At 51.4% G+C, this 18,501-nt stretch overlaps 2 protein-coding genes across 7 annotated transcripts in view; both read right to left on the reverse strand.

Annotated features, from left to right (window-relative positions):
- The window catches only part of DLG3 (discs large MAGUK scaffold protein 3), a 64,452-nt gene extending 57,813 nt beyond the window's left edge, over window positions 1-6,639 (reverse strand). The window contains exons 1-3 of one of the 2 annotated variants that reach the window (XM_067724362.1): window positions 6,467-6,639; window positions 5,310-5,392; window positions 2,040-4,066 (exon numbers count right to left, since the gene is read on the reverse strand). In XM_067724362.1, coding sequence (XP_067580463.1) covers window positions 2,040-2,099 — 60 coding nt within the window. In that variant the 5' untranslated portion in view covers window positions 2,100-4,066; window positions 5,310-5,392; window positions 6,467-6,639. Of the gene's footprint in view, window positions 1-2,035; window positions 4,067-5,309; window positions 5,393-6,466 lie in introns of both variants that reach the window. The other variant, XM_067724364.1, reaches the window with a different exon arrangement.
- Window positions 6,640-7,599: 960 nt separating this feature from the next.
- On the reverse strand, window positions 7,600-17,380 carry GDPD2 (glycerophosphodiester phosphodiesterase domain containing 2). 5 transcript variants are annotated; one of them, XM_067722952.1, is made up of 16 exons: window positions 17,245-17,380; window positions 15,531-15,644; window positions 15,145-15,248; window positions 14,771-14,864; window positions 14,552-14,611; window positions 14,225-14,323; window positions 13,949-14,042; window positions 13,658-13,803; window positions 13,457-13,539; window positions 13,204-13,354; window positions 11,014-11,235; window positions 10,658-10,806; window positions 8,942-9,089; window positions 8,693-8,775; window positions 8,412-8,440; window positions 8,146-8,330 (listed from the first exon to the last, which is right to left on the reverse strand). In XM_067722952.1, exons 2-16 carry the CDS (start codon window positions 15,633-15,635, stop codon window positions 8,278-8,280), a joined length of 1,620 nt encoding a protein of 539 aa, XP_067579053.1. In that variant the 5' UTR covers window positions 15,636-15,644; window positions 17,245-17,380; the 3' UTR covers window positions 8,146-8,277. The 5 variants fall into 5 exon arrangements, 3 of the variants coding, with proteins under 3 accessions (XP_067579052.1, XP_067579054.1, XP_067579053.1); XM_067722951.1 differs by lacking the exon at window positions 8,412-8,440 and having other exon boundaries at window positions 7,600-8,330; XR_010939866.1 differs by lacking the exon at window positions 8,942-9,089 and having other exon boundaries at window positions 8,220-8,330.
- Between the last annotated feature and the right edge of the window lie 1,121 nt (window positions 17,381-18,501).

Genomic DNA, 18,501 nt, shown 5'->3' on the forward strand with positions numbered 1-18,501 from the left:
TTAGCCTCTCCTGGCTCAGTCTGTTGGCAGATGGAAGAAGGATGACATGCTGGGAAAACTCTTGTCTTTTTGCTGTTCTTTATGTCATTAGCTACCAATTATTGAATCTTCACAAAGTCCTAAGTGCTTTACATGCAAACAAAACCCCTACCAAGGTGCTACTATTATTATCCGACTTTTACCGAGAAATTGAGGCTCAGAGATGTTAATACAGCTAGGTTACACAGGTGGAAGTCACAGAATCACGATGCAAATCCTGGCCATTTGACTCCAGAGTCCACGCTCTGAACCACTCAAGTCCAACAGGTCTATTCTAAGTTCTCCTGCAGATCTCAGATCTCAGTTCAACAAACATTCATTGCACACCTACTCTGTGCAAGACCTTGACCTAGGCCCTAGGGCTACAGAAATTCATTCTTAAGTCAACAGGCATTCACTGAGCACCTGCTATGTGCCAGACACTGTTCTAGGATTTGAGGATATAGCAGCAAACAGAACAAAACACAATAAATCCCCGCCCTTGGGGTGCTCACATTCTAGTGAAAGGGCACAGACAAAAAATAGCACAATAAATAAATGAAGTATATACTACGATATATGGTGATAAGTGCTATGGGAAAAAAGAAAAAGAGCAGAGAAAGCAGGATTGGGAGTACTAGGGAAGGACATGAGGTTGTGATCATTTTTCTTCAGGTTTTTTACCCCTGCATTTTAACATGAGAATTTTCAAACATACAGAAAAATTGAAAGAATTTTACAGGGAACAAACATCCAATTGCCACCTAGATTCTCATTAACATTTTACTATACTTGCTTTATCACATGTATATCCTCCACATATCCTCTCCAACTTTTTTAAAAATGACAATTTGCAAACATACAGAAATGTTGAAAGAATAGTACAAGGGACACCTATATATCTTCCTCATAGAGCCAACAACTGGCAATGTCTTGTTATATTTGCTTTATCGATCTATCTACAATTTCTTCTGAACCGTTCAAATGTACGTTATAGATTTCATTACACTCCTCCCCTAAATATTTCAGCATTCATCTTGTGGGAATAAAGACATTCTCCCACATAACCACAATATGATTATGACATCTAAGAAAATTAACAATAATTTCATATCATCTAGTATCGTCTAATGTCCAGTCTATATTCAAATTTCTCCAAACTTGCCTTTTATCTTTTTTTTTAAACATCTTTATTGGGGTATAATTGCTTTACAATGGTGTGTTAGTTTCTGCTTTATAACAAAGTGAATCAGTTATATATATACATATGTTCCCATATCTCTTCCCTCTTGCGTCTCCCTCCCTTCCACCCTCCCTATCCCACCCCTCCAGGCGGTCACAAAGCACCGAGCTGATCTCCCTGTGCTATGCGGCTGCTTCCCACTAGCTATCTACCTTATGTTTGGTAGTGTATATATGTCCATGCCTCTCTCTCGCTTTGTCACAGCTCACCCTTCCCCCTCCCTGCCTTTTATCTTTTTTAACATCAGAACCTAATCAAGGCTGTCACATTGCATTCGTGTCTTTAGCCACTAGAACAGCCCCAATCTTAAAAGAAAACCTTTTTATTTTGAGATAATTATAGATTTACAAGGAAGTTGCAGAGATAGCACAGAGAGGGCCCGTGTACCCTTCACCCAGTTTTCCTCAATGATTGCATCTTACATAATTATAGTACAATATCAAAACCAGGAAATTGACATTGGTATAGTGTGTGTATAGTTCTATACCATTTTACCACACGCAGAGATTTCTGTAACAACCACTGCAATCAAAATACAAAACTATTTCATCACCACAAAGACCTACTGGTGTCATCATTTTAAAAGGTTGAGGAAAGTGTAAAAAAATTACCTCCCTTTAGGTCTCTTTACCATGTCTCATTTATAGTACGGTTGTCTTAAATATTTCCTCTACATATACTGAGCTTCACATCAGATGATGTTTTACTTATTGCTTCAACCATCAAACATTATTTAGACAACTCAAGAGAAGAAGGAAAGTCTGTTGTACGTACTTACGTTTTTACTCATTCTATTCTTTCTTCCTTCCCGATGTTCCAAGATTTCTTCTTTTATCATTTCCTTTCTGTTTTTGAGGACTGCCTTTAACCACTCTTTTAGGGTGGGTCTGCTGGTGTCATGGTCTCATAGCTTTCCTTTTTCTGAGGATATCTTGATTTCTCCCTCATTTCTGAAGGATATTTTCACTAGATATAGCATCCAGGCTTGGCAGTTCTTTTAACACTTGAAATATGTTGTTGCCACTTCCTTCTGGCCACCATGGTTTCTGGTGAGAAATCGCTGATACTTGAATTGTTTTTCCCCTGTTGGTAAAGTGGTGTTTCTCTCTTACTGCTTTCAAGATTTTCTCTTCGTCTCGTTTTTAAAAGTTTGATTATAATGTGTCTTGGCATGGATTTGACTTTATCCTGTGTTGCGGGTTTGTTCAGCTTCTTGAATCTGTAGGTTTGTGTCTTTTGCCAGATTTGGAGGATTTTCAGCCATCATTTCTTGAGGACTTTTTCGCCCCCACCCTTTCTCTTCTCCTCCTGGGACTCCGATGACATGAATGTTAGGTCTTTTGTTATAGTCCCACATGTCTCTGAGGCTCTGTTCATGTTTTTGTTTTTAGTCAAGTCACCTAGTCAAGTCTGTCCTTTTCTCCTTCTTTTAGCATCTTCCTATGTTTGTTTTATATATCACATACAGAGTTTTAGCTGTCCTTAGTGGGAGAAATAGGGAGAAGCATGTCTACTCCACTTGGGTCCAGAACTAGAAGTCTCCCATCTTTATTTTTTTTAAATTAATGACACTGGCTTTTTGAAAAGTACAACTCAGTTGTTTTGTAGAATATCCTACTTCTGGATTTGTCTGTTGTTGTTGTTTTTCCCCTCGTGGTGTCATTTATCTTGTTCCTCTATACCCTGTACTTACTGTAAACTGGAAATTAGAATAGAGGCAATCTTAAATAGGCTGGTCAAGGTAGGCCTCACTGAGAAAGTGACATTTGAACAAAGACTTGAGGGAGGTGAGGAAGGGAGCCATGCAGAAGAGTATACCTAGCAAGGGAAGAGCCAGTGCAAAGGTCATGGGTAAGAAGTGCATCTGGCTTGTTCGAGAAACAGCAAGGAGGACCAAGCAGCTGGAGCAGAGTGAGAGGGAGAACGTACTAGGAGATACGATCAGAGATTTAGTAGGAGACCAGATTGTATAGGGCCTGTAGGCCATTGAAGGATTTTGGCTTTACTCTGAGAGAGATGGGGAGCCATTGGAGAGTTTTTGTGCTGAGAACTGACATGATCTGACCTGTGTTTAGCAGGATCACTCTGGCTTCCATGTGGAGAATAGGCCACAGGGGACAAGGGTGAAGCAGTGAGACCAGTCAGGAGGCTACTGAGGTGATGCCAGAGAGACGTGAGTGATGGTGGTTTGGACCAGGGTGGTAGCACTGGAGGTGATAAGAAGTGATTGGATTCTGGATGTATTTCGAAGAGAGAGTCAACAGGATTTGCTGACAGATTGAATATGAGGTGTGGTTCCAAGGTTTTTTGGCCACAGCAACTGGAAAGGTGAAACTGCCATCGACTGAGATGAGGACTGCTTTAGGGGAGGGGTCATTTGGGCAAAAAAGATCAGGTGTCCAGATTTGGACATGTTGAGTTTGAGATGTCTATCAGACATCCAAGTGGCAATGAATAGTAAACAGACCCTGTCGCCAAGATGCTCAAAGTTAGAGAAATAGACATGTAGAAGCATTTCATTACAATAACTGTGAAAAGTGCTATTTCAGAGGGGTATACAAAAAAGCAAGTTATCAATTCTACTTGTGGGTGGCGAGGGGCTTACGAAAAGTTTCATAAGAGATGATATTTTTAGTTTGCTCCTGAAGGGTGAATAGGTGTTCATTAGGTAGAGAAAAGAGAGGAGTGTCTTGTTTCCTGTATTCTTAGACCCTGGCACACAGTGGTTGCTCAGCCACACCCAAGCCAGTCACTAGTTGTGTGACCTTGGCCGTTACTTTACTTCTTGAGCTTCAGTTTCTTTATCTGTGAAATGGAAATCATCATAGGGTTTTTGTGAGGATTAAATGTAAAACATTTAGCACATTACCTTGTAACAGTGGGTTAGGGTTAATTATTATTGTTGAATGAACAAATGAATGAATATCTTCCTTCATGACCAAGTCTAGGCTAGGCTGGTAACTCAGGACCTTAAAGTCTTTTATATGCTCGGCAGTTTGCCAATACTATAGAGTGCTAGACTCTTTTCCTACATCCTAAAAGTAGCTCAGGAAAAACAAAAAACAAAAAACACCCTATAGCCTGGGCCTCTGAACTGCTCTGATTGAGGAATAAACATTGCTAAGCCTGGAGTGAATGGAGAGGGTCAAACTGCCTTCCCCACACCCTGTCCCTATTTGACTGCTCTCTCTCTCTCCTCTCTCCCTCTCTCTCTCTGTCTCTCTCTGTCTCTCTCTGTCTCTCTCTCTCTCTCACACACACACACACACACACACACAAACACACACAAACACACACACATTTTCATTTTTAATGAATATGAGTTACATCCCTTTACATTCATAGTGAGCTTCTCCCCACTCTACAGGCTCTCTGATGCTCAGACTGGACTTGGTTGGCAAGTCAGCAACCTTGAGATGCTTTGACACTTGGAATCCCCTCCCAACTGCTAGAGTTCCAGCCTGAGGCCCCAGGGAGACAGGCGCCCCCTACAGGTCGAAAACAGCCCACGCCCCTGCAGGCGGTTGTGGTTGCTAGGCAACCGGGAGGCCCGCATGGAGACTGATGCCACAGAGGAGCCTGAGAAGGGATTTGGGAGAAGGGGACTGTTTCTCACTCCTATCCACCGTTTCTCCAGCACCCTCCCTCAGCAAACTGATGGGGTTAGGGCAGTGCGGCCCGCTGCTGTCTGATAATCTGGGCTCATTCTTGAAAGTACAGCTTCACTGGGTGACCCCAATCTTTTTGTGTGGAGAAATAATCACCCTTGCCCCAAAGCCCTCGGGTTTCACCTGGGAGCCAGAGACTGGGATTGCTGAAAGCAGGAAGTTTCTGGTTTGTGAGTAAGGGGCATTGCTGTGGGTGTGCATCCTTGGTGGATGGGAATTCTAGCACATTGGGCGTGGGTAGGAATAATTTTGGTGATTAGTCTACTAAGGTATCAGGATTTCCCCACCTTTCCCAAGGTATGGATTAGGGAACTCCTACTTTCGCCCATTAAAATAAAAAGGCCCCATAGGAACGACAATATATAAAGGATCATTCATACCTTGGTGGAGACAAGTTTCTCAGTGGCTTTCCTGAATTAGATTTCTCTATGGAGTAGGGAGAGATCCTGAGGTCTGTTGACCCCTGTGAGTAGGGACAGAGCCCAACAAGAGGGAAAGAAACAAAAAGAAGAATGGCAGGGTAGTAACACAGAATTCGGCAGCTTCCTAGTACTGTGTCTGGTTTGGGGCTAGCAAATCCTGTCAGCTCTGTGCCCTCTCTGTTAGGACCATGCTGAAGTATTCCGTCCTTAGGACCGCCTTTGGGGACCAGAAATCCACAGCTTTTCCTCCTAGTAACCTAGCATTCTGGCCCAGGAGTAGGTCCAAGCAGGCCGAAGCCGTGGGCACAATAATCCCTCCACTTGGGACTCATCTCTTCACAATCAGTACAGCAGGAGCTTCATTGTGGCAGAGCCCCAAGCCATGGCAAGCTTAGGGGAGAGCTGTACCCGGAGTCTCATCGTGGGCTTTCCCTCAAGAGTTCCAAGGTAGAGATACCAGGCTGAGGTACTGGCAGCCAGAGAGGTCCTGGTCCAGCCACTGCCCCAGTCCACAACATCTCCACAGCCGCACGATGGCAGGGGGAGGCTCCTTGCTCCCTGTGTTCTAAACTGAACTGGGTCGGGGCTGTGCCTTAGCTCTATTAATAGCCCCCTAGCCCAGCCTGCTAGCCCCAAACCCGGATGCCAGAAGCTGTGAGTCAGCAGCTAAAAATAACGAGAGCAACTGCACCCAAACCCCAATGAGCAGCGCCCCTTGGCCCTCCACCCTCAAGTTTTTGTTAATCTCAGCCTCCAGTCCAGGACCTTACAGAGGTTAAGTGCGCCATAGCTGTCCAGTCCTCCTGGGAAGAGAGGAAGGATGGACGGTGGCAGGCTCAGGGCTGAGTGCTCAAGGCTAGGGACTAGGGGCAAAGGCTTGGGGCATTCCGGCAGAGAGTCTAGACTCTGAGGCTAGAGGACTGCAGCTGCGAGCCTGGGAGCTGAGAGGTGGAGGCTGCGGGGGTTGGAAACCCTGGATGTGGTCAGGGTCAGGTCGGAATGGGAGGGGAGGAAGAGGCTGCGGGGCTGCGAGGCTGAGCGACTGGGAGGGGACAGAAAAGTAGGGATGGGGGTGGGGGGGAGGTCCATGCTGAGAGGTGAGAGCCCGGCAGTACCTGGGCGCCCCAGAGCTGAGGCCGGCAGTCGGTCTGAGGGGCGGGATCGGGAACAGGGAAAACTACGGAAATGCAGCTTGAAAAGGTAGTGTGTGGAAGAGGCGGTCCAAGGCGGCGTGGACCCCCGAGAAGACTGGGACCAGGCAGCAGCCGCGGCGTGGGCTCCCGGCGCTCCTCCCACCTCCCAGCCCGTCGCACGCCGATGCCCCCGCCCACCGCGCCTGCTGCAGGCCAGGTATGTTGGCGTGGACGGCGGCCTGTGTGTCTATGTGCATGTGTGTGCATGGCGAGGGCGGGGTGGCGAGAAGGGAAGGGGCGGGGTCTGGGAGGAGGAGGGGGCGGGAACACAAATTCAAATTAGCTTCGGTCCATCCCGAGACCGGAAGTGGCCGTGGGGCCTCCTGGGAGTTGTAGTTCCAGGGCCTGCCCTGCAACCGAGGAGGGTCTTGTCCCTAGGTGCCAGTGCCGCCCCCGGTCCCAGGCTGGCGAGAGAGGAGGAATTGAGAATCGAACCTCCCGACCTCGTCAGACCCTTAGTTCGATTTCCCTTCGTGTGGAGCCATGAACCGGGGTGAATGTGGGTGCGGTGGGGACTGAAGAGTCAGCCAGAGCCCCCTCCTGTCCTTGTGTTTGCCTTAGCCCCTCCCGCACTTCTACCAGACTCCTTATCCTAGGCCAGCTCCGCGCTGGTCGTCTTAACTGTTTATCCCAGAGGCTCACGAGCAGCAAACATACCGGGGACTTTGCTCCTCGAGGGGAAGGTGGGCCCGGCAACCTGACCCTGCACGCAGCCCAGAGAAGCGAAAACTTGTGGAAATCGGACCATGCCCTCGGGATACGGAGTCAAGGACACAGGTCCCCAATGGGCACAAGAAACAGGTAGCATTCAGCAAATACGTCACGGGTGACGACGGCGCGGCCCTCCTCTTGGGGCAGGTGACCACAAGGTGGAGCTACAGCGCAACTCTGCACAGCGCGCCTGGGCCGCCCGGAACGCTCCCTGTGGCGGCTGCTCTCCTGCTTCCCACTTGCAGCCCTTCATTGCCCCAGGTGGACCTCTTGCCACCTCCAACCCACGATTCTCCCCATGATGACCCCTCAATGTCATGTCACATGCAACCCTAGATGGAAGGTGCATCCTCCACCCAGCCCCAGCGCTGAAAAGATTAGACTGTGCCAAATGGGCATTCAATTCACTGAATAACCGATTAACGGACAAGATTCAGGAACGAATGTGTCTTGAGGAAAAGACTGTGCACAGCAAAAAGCCACCTGTAGGCACAGAATTACATGGCTAGATGGGCTCTTTGGCCCCCAGCCTCTAGGCAGGAAATCAGATAAATTGCATATGTCAGGGGAGACAGTGAATGAAGCCAGGTCAATATCTCCATCATCTTATAGTTCTCCAGGAAAGGCCGTTTTGTCATCTCCTTCAGTCTGTTCCAAGCTGTCCCGTCCCTGACACCCTGTGCCTTCTACACAAGAACACGTGAACACAGATCAGAAACATTCTCTTGGCAATCTCCTCGTCTCTTCCTCTGTTCTAGTTTCATTTGGGGAGAAACTTCTGGTGACTCAGTGTCTTCCTAACCACTTCAGGTCAAAATCCCAAGGGGAACAGATTCCATGGAAGCTTGGGGCATGCCACCATCTGGGCAGAGGGCCCTCATAGTTCAAAACCTCCTATTGGCAAAGTTCACCCCACGCCAACCCCACCAACATTCCACCTCGGCCATTCTCTCTTCCTCCTTGCTGTTGGCCAATGCAGACAGGCCTCAAACTTTGGCTGGTGGGGGTCCAGGACAGGGCGTTTACTCCATTATGAAAGCGTTGATCCTGGTCAGCAGCACTGCTGTTTCTAAGCCTGGGGAGAGGGGCATATAGGGAATGAGCAAGGGGAAGGCTAGAGGAGGAGAAAAATGAAGTGAGGGGAGAAAGTTCTTACCGGCTCTCTCTCTCTTCTTAGCACATCTCCTATAGGGAGAAAAGCTTCTCATTATGAGTTCAGCCAGCTTCAAGCATGACATTTTGACCCCGAGTTCCCCCAGACTGCCTTTCCCAAAAGGTTCAAGCCAATTGGATATATAAGGAAGGGTCTAAGAATCTCTGAGGAACCAAACAGACCAAACCCCAAGCCCCAGGCAGCATTTATGAATCTGAATCAGCCCTACCACCAGGACCCTAGGGAGAATAAAGACCCAGAAAGCTGGGGCACAAAACACTCACCGTTGGAGGAGGAAGGTCCACAAAAGCAGCAGGATGGAGACACAATTGGTAATGATCCACATCAGTAGGTAGGTTTGAGGGGACTATGGGAATAGAAAAAAGCCCCTGTCAGTGGCCAGAGCGACCCATATACAGACACAGGTAGTATATGGGGGGACGAGGGGCAATAAGTAAGGAAGAGAGGGATAGGGTTAAGGAGAAGCAGGGATGGGAAAAGAGGAGGAGGGGTGACAGTCCCAGAGCCCTTACAATAAGCCAGACAGGGTAACGCATCTGCTGCAGCAGCTGGCAGTCATTGGTGGTGACCGAATCCACCCCTGCACACCAGAGTAGGGAGAAGAGCCAGGGCTTGTTCACTACAAATAGGTTCACCGAGACATTATCTTGGTGCAGTGCTCTGTGGAGGAGGGGAAGAAATAGGGAACATCCAGAATCATGGCGTTCCAGGCATGGGAGGGAGACAGCCCCTCTCTGTGCTTGAATCTCCAGTGTCACTTCCCCAGAGCCATCAGTTCTGCCTTTGCATAGCAGCCCCTGACCAACTCTGTCTCCTGGTGGATTCCACCTACAGGTCTTAGCTTTGCTGTCTGGGGCCACACAAATGTGTCTCTCCTCTTTGTCTCGTGACATCCCTTCAGAGGTCTGAGGGGCAGTGACCACATTCCCCTGAGTCTTCTCTTCTCCAGGCCCAACAGCCCCAGTCACTTCAACTGGGGCTGGGGACCTGGCTTATCATTCCCTTCCTCATAAAAACCTCTCTAATCTGACCTTACTCCAATTTACCTATGTTCCTTTTGAAGTTTGGAGCCTGCATCTGAAGGTGATATCCCGGGCAGGCTGGGACCAGCTTCGAGGAGAGCAAAACTCTTCCTGCCTTCTGGGCACTATGCCCATGTGAAGGCAGCCCAGGGTCAGGCTAGTTTTTGGCAGTGTCATTCATTATTCACAGTGTTCAATCAAAGCCCTGGTCTTTTTCACACATGCTCCTGCTAATGCCAGTGTCTCCCTCTCTTGTTTTTGTGCAGTTGAGCTTCTTTTGGACCCCAAATATAGGTCTTTGCATGTATCTCTGTTGCATTTCATCCTGGTACATTTGGCCCGTCATCTTGGAGTGCTTAGACCTTTCAGGGCCTCCATTTTCCCATCAGTGTTTTCATTACCAATTCATGCCTTTTGGAAACATGATCAGCAGTCGATGTTGACCAGGACAAGACTAAGGGGAGGGCCAAACCTGATATCGTGTCTCCTCCCATGGTGACAACTTGGGGAAAGTTCCTTGAAATACTTAATATGATAACTGGGCTATCTTTCAATCCACATTTTTTTCTATCTGACCACAAGGATATTATAAGAGACCTTGGCAACTGCATGTTTGTAAGTCTATCATGTTTCCTGGCTGGGTCAGCTTCTGGGGCCCAGCTCACATCTGGGACTCTCGCCTCTCTCCCCTGGATCCATCCTCTCTTGCACCAATCTCTTTGGTGTAGAATGAAAGCTAAAATCCTTCTGGTGGCCTACAAGGTCCTACCCAATTTGGCCCCTGCCTACCTCTCCAGCCTTGCCTTCCCCTCGCTCACAAGGCTGCTGTTCCTGTTCTTCTGCAGCTCTTCCCATTGTCCTCTCTTTGTGACCTGTCAGGTCTCAGCCCAGACACCACCTCTTTAACCACTCTTCCTACTGTGACCCTCCCTAGCCCCTCTCTCCCAATCTCTACTACATCTTCCCAATTTTTTTGTCTTCAGATCACTTATCACTATCCAATATGCATATGTTTTGTGCAGTGGTTTGTTGTCTGTCTGTCTCACCCCCAAAGCCTGCAATAAACAGTGCCTGACACATAGCAGGTGTTCAATAAATATGTGTTGTATGAGTGAATGAATGAATGGCCTTTGCCTTCCCAGCCTCGGCTCTTCCCCACCATTAAGCCTCGTGTGATCCCCTCAGCTCCTTTCCTCTGGCACTCACTTGATATCCAACAGTGGCAGGTCTTGATAGGGGAGGTTGAGAAACTGGGGCCTCTCAGTGCTGTGGCCTCCCAGATGTCCATATATCTGGCGCATTTGGGGGGCCCGTTGTTGGACATATGCCCGATCTTCATCCGGTAGCCAGAGGACCTGTGGTTCAGGGTGGATAGGCATGAAGCTGGCGAAGGCCTAGGGATTCCGGGGGTGGGGACAGGGGCAGAGAGGTCTGACTGCGGATGGGCTGTATGAGCTGGGGTGGGGCCCTGGGGCGGGGGGAAGCCTCAGCATTATCATCATGGCCTAGGGAAGGCAGGGGAGAGGGGCACTAGGGAGCACTTGGGGTCCTGGCAACATCACCATGGCTTGGGGCACCCCTGAACTCAGCACAGTCTCCAGTGTCTGGTTCACAAAAGTGTCATGGTATGTATGGTTTCGTGGGGGGCGGCGCAGGTCAAACATGACAGAAAGGTTGTGGGCTTCAGCTTCTTTCAGTAGTTCTTTCAGGGCTGGCACTGTCTGATTCTCAGCGTCTTTCCGATCAGGGCCTGACAGCTGCTTAGCCCCCCAGAAGGGTCGCCTCTATAAGAAGAAGAAAATTGTTTCAAGACCAGAAGAAGCCTCCAGGCCATCCTCCCATCCTCATTATCTTCACTCATTACCCCCACTTGGTGTACAGCTTCGGCCCACTGCTGAGCCAGGGTTTTTCCTTTCTCCAAATTGTGGCCTTTTCTAGACCCTCTAATACCTTACTCTGGCCCCAACCTCCTATCCTCCCGGTTTCCTAACTTCCTCACTCTCACTACACTTGCCCTTGGGTCTCACGGAGACCTCTGGGATCTTGACCCATTGGTTTCCTCCCAATCCATCAGCCCCTTTCTGGCCACACCTACATCCCCTACCCATGGTCCATCCGCAGCTTGAACTACTTTTCCACAGCCCCGTCAACTCCTTTCCTGCCCCACAAATCCCAAACTCATTGAATTCTGCAATTGTCCGCCCCCCCACCCCTAGAATCGGGGGGCAGAGCACACCACGTAGGCTGTTGGCACTGTAGTCCTATTTTTTTTTTTTTTGGCGGTATGCGGGCCCCTCACTGTTGTGGCCTCTCCCGTTGCGGAGCACAGGCTCCAGACGCGCAGGCTCAGCAGCCATGGCTCACGGGCCCAGCCGCTCCGCGGCATGTGGGATCCTCCCGGACTGGGGCACGAACCCGTGTCCCCTGCATCGGCAGGCGGACTCTCAACCACTGCGCCACCAGGGAAGCCCTGTAGTCCTATTTTTTGCTCTCAGTGCTACTTAGCCATCCTTTTACTTTTTCTTGATTTGTTCCCTCTCCCATTCCTCCTGGTGGCTGTTCCAAACCTCTGCCACTCTCCTCTCCTCCCCTTGAAATCAACAGATGACCTTACCTCCTAGTCACTGGCATGGAGAAAGTGAGCTATCAACACTTATTAAATGTTTACTATGTGCCAGGCAGCATTAGAAGCACTTATGTGTATTAATTTATTTAGTCCTCCCGATAATCCTACAAGGTAGGTACTGTTATTATTCCCATTTTATAGTTGAGGAAAATGAAGCACAGAGACCCTAAGGAATGTTGCCTAGGCTCACACAGCTAGGAAGTGGTGAAGCCAAGATTCAAACTCAGACGTCCTTTACTCTTAAGCGCTCAGATATGTCTTAATCCCTCAGAATATGTATCCAACTGACAGGTTGGATTACGGGAGATTTTTCAATTTTAGGTTATTTCTCTGAAATTTTACTTTAAAAAAATTTTTTTATAAGGAACTTGTATTACTTTGGTAATCAAGAAAAGAAAAACTAAACAAATTAATTATTCTTTTAAATAATTTCCATCACCTGCAGGATTGAAGTCCACACTTCTAGGCCTGGCATTCAAAGCCCCCGGAGACCAAGCCTCTGCTCCCCCGGCCCCCGGCCAGTCTCATCTCCCACGACTCCCATGCATTTTTGTCTCCCACTTCCACTGAGCCACTTTTTCATTGTCTTTTTTTTTTTTTTTGGCCTTGCCGCGCGGCTTGCAGGATCTTAGTTCCTCAACCAGGAATCGAACCCGAGCCCAGGCAGTGAAAGCGCCAAATCCTAACCACTGGATCGCCAGGGAATTCCCACTGAGCCACTTTTTGTTCCCTGGAAAGGTTTCTTCATATTTCTGGGCTTTACACACACTCTTCCCTCTGACCAGAATTCCCGTTCCCTGCCTTGTCCATCTTAAAAACTACCCTCACTTCATATGCTGCTCAGGCATCCTCTCCTGTGAAACCACTCCTGATCCTCTCCTGTGCTCCCCCTGCCCAACAGTGACCTCTCTCTCCTCTCTACCCAGTAAAGACCTTGTTCTTGCTGGAGGTTTCATATTCTGATAGCCTGTTGCCTAGGTGCTTTCCTTACTAGGAGGGAATGACCTGAGTGCAGAGATTGTATACCTGTCGCCCAACACGGGGCTCAGCAGACGCTTATCAATGAATGAACTCCACCCCCGAGTGCCCCTGCCCATGGCTGCCTCTTCCAGAAGGCTGTCCTCACCTGTAGGAACCAGGCCCCGGCATTGAGTCTCTTCAGCTCAGTCCAGGAGAAGTTGCTACTGTGGCTGTTGACTCGGTGTGGGAACACAGTGGCCACATCTGTGGTCCTGGTCAGGCGCTCATCATGCATGAGGAAGGGGATCCCGTTGGAGCTGAAGGCACAAGGGGAGTCAGAGGGCCAAACTCTGGGGCATCATTTCCGGAGCGTCCCTGCTGTGTCCCTGGGTTCGGGAGGGGACCCCGGCTTCCCTCACCTGACCATCACATCGGTCTCAAACACAACAGCTCCACATTCAGCTGTCTTCCGCAGGGACATCAGGGTGTTCTCGGGGGCCAGCTGGGAAAGGTGAGGAGGTGGCAGGGAAGGGTGAGAGCCTGGGAACCCACAGGCCTGGTCACAGCAGCCTAGAGGAGCAGACCCTCCCTGCCCTGCCAGCATTCTGCCCAGCACTCACCATGGGGGCCCCTCGGTGTCCCATCAGCTCAGGCTTGGGGGGTAAGTCTTTGGATTCCATGATACAGGCTGAGGAGATGAATAGGGGCACCAGGTAGATGGCCAGGGCAACTCCAAAAAATAGGAGAAGTAGCAGAATCTTGGGACCTGTGGGGAGTGGGGGACAGGCTATAGAGAAAGGACAGTGGTGGGCCCTGGGGACAGAAAGCAGAGTGCAGGTGCAGGGAACGGAGCAGCAGGAGGCAGAAGCATTGATGGCCAGTGAGGGTGTGTGAGAGGGTAGAGTTGGCACCTCTTTGGTGGATACGGTAGAAGGTATCAGCCACAGGCCAGGCCAGGAGAGTGATGCCAGCAACTGCTCCAATATGAAGGAATGGGGCTGTGGCCTGTGGACAAGAGCTGTTGAGGAGGGCTCTTCTCCCTAGAAGCCCTCCCCTTCTCCCCCTAGGACCTGACTTTTGAAGTTGAGAGCTACCTGGAGTCTCGGGGCACCAGGGAGCAAGCTGTGTCCTGGGGTTGGCCACAGGCGAAGGTTTCCCCCGCTAAGCCCTGGATACCAGCCACTCACCTGCAGTGACAGACGTAAGCTATGCCACTCCTGCCGCCATTGGACCTCCAGTCCCACAAGGCCAGCGGCCACAAGAAGTATAATGAGGAGCAGCAGCACCTGGGGAACCAGGGATCTTCATGTCAACCTGGGCTTGTGGCTGCCTGGGCTGCCCCTCACTCTGAAAACAGGACCATTCTCTTCTCCTGACTCAACCACTGTCCTTCTTTCACTCAGCACATATTTACTGGGCTTCAGGTCCTGAGCTCGTGCCCAGGGATAGAAGAACTGGCTAAGTACCGGGCCCAGTGTACCCCTCTCCCGCTTGCTCCCATATGCCCACTCTACCTTGTGAGTGGTGTGCAGGCACAGAGGCTGGCCACAGAGCCGCAGGAACAGGGCCAGGAGCTGGGGGCAGAGGTGGTGGGAGTCATGAGGTGCCAAGAGAGGGGCTTCCCAGGCTGACACCTCCCTCCTCCCCTCCCCTCAGTGGCCAGGGTGAGAACGACAGGGTAGAGCTGAGCGGGAAGGAAGGGCTAAGGTTTGACCAGCTGCTCCGGGACCCACCAAGAGCAGGGATGCGTATGTGACCAGTAGAGAGATGACCAGCAGGAATGCCGGGGACCAGTCCATCCAGTGTCCCCAGTGCTGGAACAGGAATCTATGGGAGGGGAGAGGGAGGTGTCCGAGTGGGGGAAGGGCAGCGATAGTAGCCTGAGGGGAGCTGGGCTGGGTGGCTCTAGGATGGGGGCTAGAAGGGAGTGAGGGGAAGCCCTTCAGGGGGTCAGGGGCTCCACGGACTGGGGAGACTTCACGGAGGGGTTTTCAAGGAGGCTGGGTAGGGGGCAAGCCAGGCAGGGCTGGGGATGACCGAGCACCCTGGAGTCCCGAGGTGGGGAGTAGGTTGACATGTCTGCTGAGGAAGGGGGTCTGTGACACACTCATTGAAGTTGTGCAGGTCATTGAGAAGGATGAGCACGACGTACAGCCAGCCCAGGGAGAGGAGAAAGGTGAGGAAGAGCAGGCCAAACCAGATGCATTCGCACTGCAAAGGGGCAGGAGAGAAGCTCACAGCCCATCCCCACTTCAGCTCAGAGTCCCCAACAGAGGGCAGCTCAAGGGGGCTTCCTGCCAGGCATGGGGGTGCTCTGCTTTTGCAGGTAGCTCTTTCCATGTTTGAGGGGATTTTCTTCCTGGGGAGAGAAAGCCCCTTCCTTCCCTATCCCCTCCCCTCCGCTGTCTCTGAACACACCTGGCCTTCTTATCCCCTCCGAGTGGCCTCTGCCTTGGACTTCTGCCCCCCCACCCCACCCCATCCGTACTTCACCTGGTTGGTTTGTGTCCTGTCTTTGGGGCATTTCTTCCAGTGGCAGCTATACAGGCAGTGGAGGCAGTGGGCCCAGACCGAGCAGCAGCCGGGAGACTCACCCATGGTGAGGGCCTGGGGGAAGGGACACTTGGCTATCAGGGACCCTGGCAGAAGGCAGATCCCAGCCTCCCTCCCAGTATATGTGAGGAGCCCCGGGAGGAGCAGAGGCCTGGGCCGCTGCTCAGCAACGGAGGTCACAGGGCAGGCCCCAAGTGCCAGATTGGATGAGGAGGTGAGCAAAGGGGACAGTTTCCGGGGTCTTTCTTTCCCTTTCATCTGCATATGTGGAAAGTCAGTGGGACACCCAGAGGTCTAGCCTCCTGGCAGGATATACACCCACTCTCTCCATCTCCTCCCCTTTCAACAGCATCCCTATCTGGGGATGGAGAGGTTGCCTGTGGTAGGGACTCAGGAGAAACTTCCCTGGGGGTGGGGCAAACACGGTTTAGCAAGTTGAGGCAGATCTGGCCAAACTTCAGGCGGCCCCGTGTTGAGGCTTCCACCATAGAAGCCAGGAGTAACCTGAAGGAGAGGCACCAGGACTGACCTGGGGCCGAGGGAGGCCTGGCTAGTGGCTATTTGGTTAGTTGCTATGGATACAGAGATTGCACACATTACAAAGCTCTGAACTGAAAGATTCTCTGTCTCCACCTCCCAGGGGCAAGGGGGCACTACCAATAAGAGGAAATCTTGAGGAGAACAGGTTGCCTGGGTCACTCCCTACCTTCTGAAGGAAACTTTTTCCTGCCTGCACACACCTGGAACGTCTAAGCCCTCTCACCCCAGTCCTGTCGTTTCTTGCCCAGTCATCCCCCAACCTCAGCCAGGAACCCAGTCCCCGCCTTTTCCTTCTCAGGGGCCCCACCCTCTGAGGGAACTTTGGTGAAAGTACAACAAATACAGGGCAAAGGTGTGTATGGGGCCTGTGGTTGTCTTTGGACCTTGTGCTTTGAGGTCAAGCTGAGTCCAAGCTGGCTTACTGATCCCCAGACTAGGCTGGGTGTGTGATTTTGATTCTACATGAGAAGGTGTGGGATTTGTGTCAGCATTTGTATGTGCATGCGCACTAGTGGCTGTCAGTAAAATGGGTTTCTAGGTGATTTGGAGTATGTAAAGGAGCCCCTGGATACACCCAAAGTGGGTGTGGTCTGAGGAACATGACCCCTTGCCTTGTCATCTGGGCTCCCCTGAAGCTGTGGAGTCTTTAGGGGTTGCACAGTGGCTGAAAGGAGGGTGTGGCCGCTCCTGAAACAGCCCTTCTTACCCTCTGCTTGCCTTGGGAAAGGAGGGTTGGGGTAGGAATGGAAGTTAGGGGGCTGAAGCTGGGGGGAGGGAAACCTCTCCCCACCCTGACACCCCTCCCAGGAAAAAGCCAACCCAGAGGGAGGTCCCCTGCCTCTTCCCATGCTGGGACCGAGTGGTTGTAGCCTGCCTCGGGCTCCAGCCGTACCTCGGGTACTGCCTCTGCACCCTGGACACTGCCGTCCAGGGTCCCACCTCCCTCCAGAAGCTGTCTGTAGGATAGGGTCAGGATCTGAGCAGCCAGAAAACTCCAGTCAGGGGAGCTGACCAGGGGTGCTGCTCAATCCCTGGGCCCAATCCCTGCCGGCAGGAGCCAGTCTCGGCCCTGCCACTCCCGCCTGTGGCCCCCAGCCTTCCCGAGCCCTCACACCTTTTCTCAGCAGCAGGTCCGCTCTGCTCTCTGCCCTCTGCTGTGCACTGCACTGTTTCCCAGGTCCTCTCCGAGTTGTCAGCCTCCTCCCTCTTCCAGGCTCAGCCCCCACCAGTCAAACAGGTGGCACTGTTGCCACCTACAGGAGGCTGTGCGGGTCCTCTCCCAAGGCCTGCAGCTGCTCTGTTGCCTGTGGTGTCCGTGCCTGGTCGGGTGGGAAGATGGGAGGGGGGAAGGGGGAGGGCGAGCAGATCTGCTGCTTTACTCGCTGTCGGTCAGGGGGCTTGGGGTGAGGAATTCCTTTGTGCAGCTTTCCCCATCCCTCTGTCCCTCCTCCTGTTCTCTTAGTCACTGCTGGGGCTTTGTCCCGGCTCAGGGAGGCGAGGGCTGAGGGCTGAGGGCGCGGGTGGGCGGGAAGCTGGGGGGAGGTGACCACACAACTTTGCAACTTGGCAGTGAGGAGAAGGGGCCCAGCCAGCCCCCTGGAAGGGGGTGTGTATGTGTGCGAGGAAGTCTAGCATCCAGTCTCAAGCTCCCTGGGAGGATAGCCTTAATTCATCAGCCTCCCTTCCCTCTTGGGATCTTGCTTCTGCTTCTGCAAGGTGCATCTAGAAGGGAACTCAGAATTGCATGCCATTTCTTGTTTCACCCAGTTTCTGGACCAGGGGTCTCCGTGGGCCTTATGGGACCTGGGTGGTACTAGCAGCCCTTCCCTTTCCCCCCTCACCCCAGAAAGGAGATGCTCATTCAAGATGTGCCGAGATTTGCATCTTTTTCACTGCTTTGACCCCAAGGCATCTACCGTCTCTTTCCAAGAATCATTTGAGGAGTGTATAGTGGTATGGTCACTGGCTTTTGGAAGATGAAAACACATAAAAGACACTTACCACACCATCAGCAGGGGAGGGATGGCCAGTAGGCCGTAGAGTTAGCTCAGTGCTAAAGCACAGGGCTCTGGGTGGGCCAGGGACTGGGGGCTGGCTTGATTGACCTTCCCTCTCAACCTTTTGGCTGAGGCAGTGGCTCGATGCCTGGGGGCTAGTGCAGTGTTGGTGGGAAAGAATGTCTTCTCTGGGGATAAGTTCATTTACCCCTCCCCCAAACGCACTGGATTTGGAGCAGTGAGAAGGAAGACCTGCTCTCTTAGGCCAAGAGCCTGCCCCCTCCTTCTCTGCCTTCCCATTGTATCCAGGCTCTAGTTGGCAATGGCAAAGGCTCCCTTGCTCCCTCGGCATTAAAATGCAAAGAGAAGCAAGG

The sequence above is a fragment of the Pseudorca crassidens genome, chromosome X (genome assembly GCF_039906515.1).
Source record: "Pseudorca crassidens isolate mPseCra1 chromosome X, mPseCra1.hap1, whole genome shotgun sequence".
Classification (NCBI taxonomy): Eukaryota; Metazoa; Chordata; class Mammalia; order Artiodactyla; family Delphinidae; genus Pseudorca; species Pseudorca crassidens.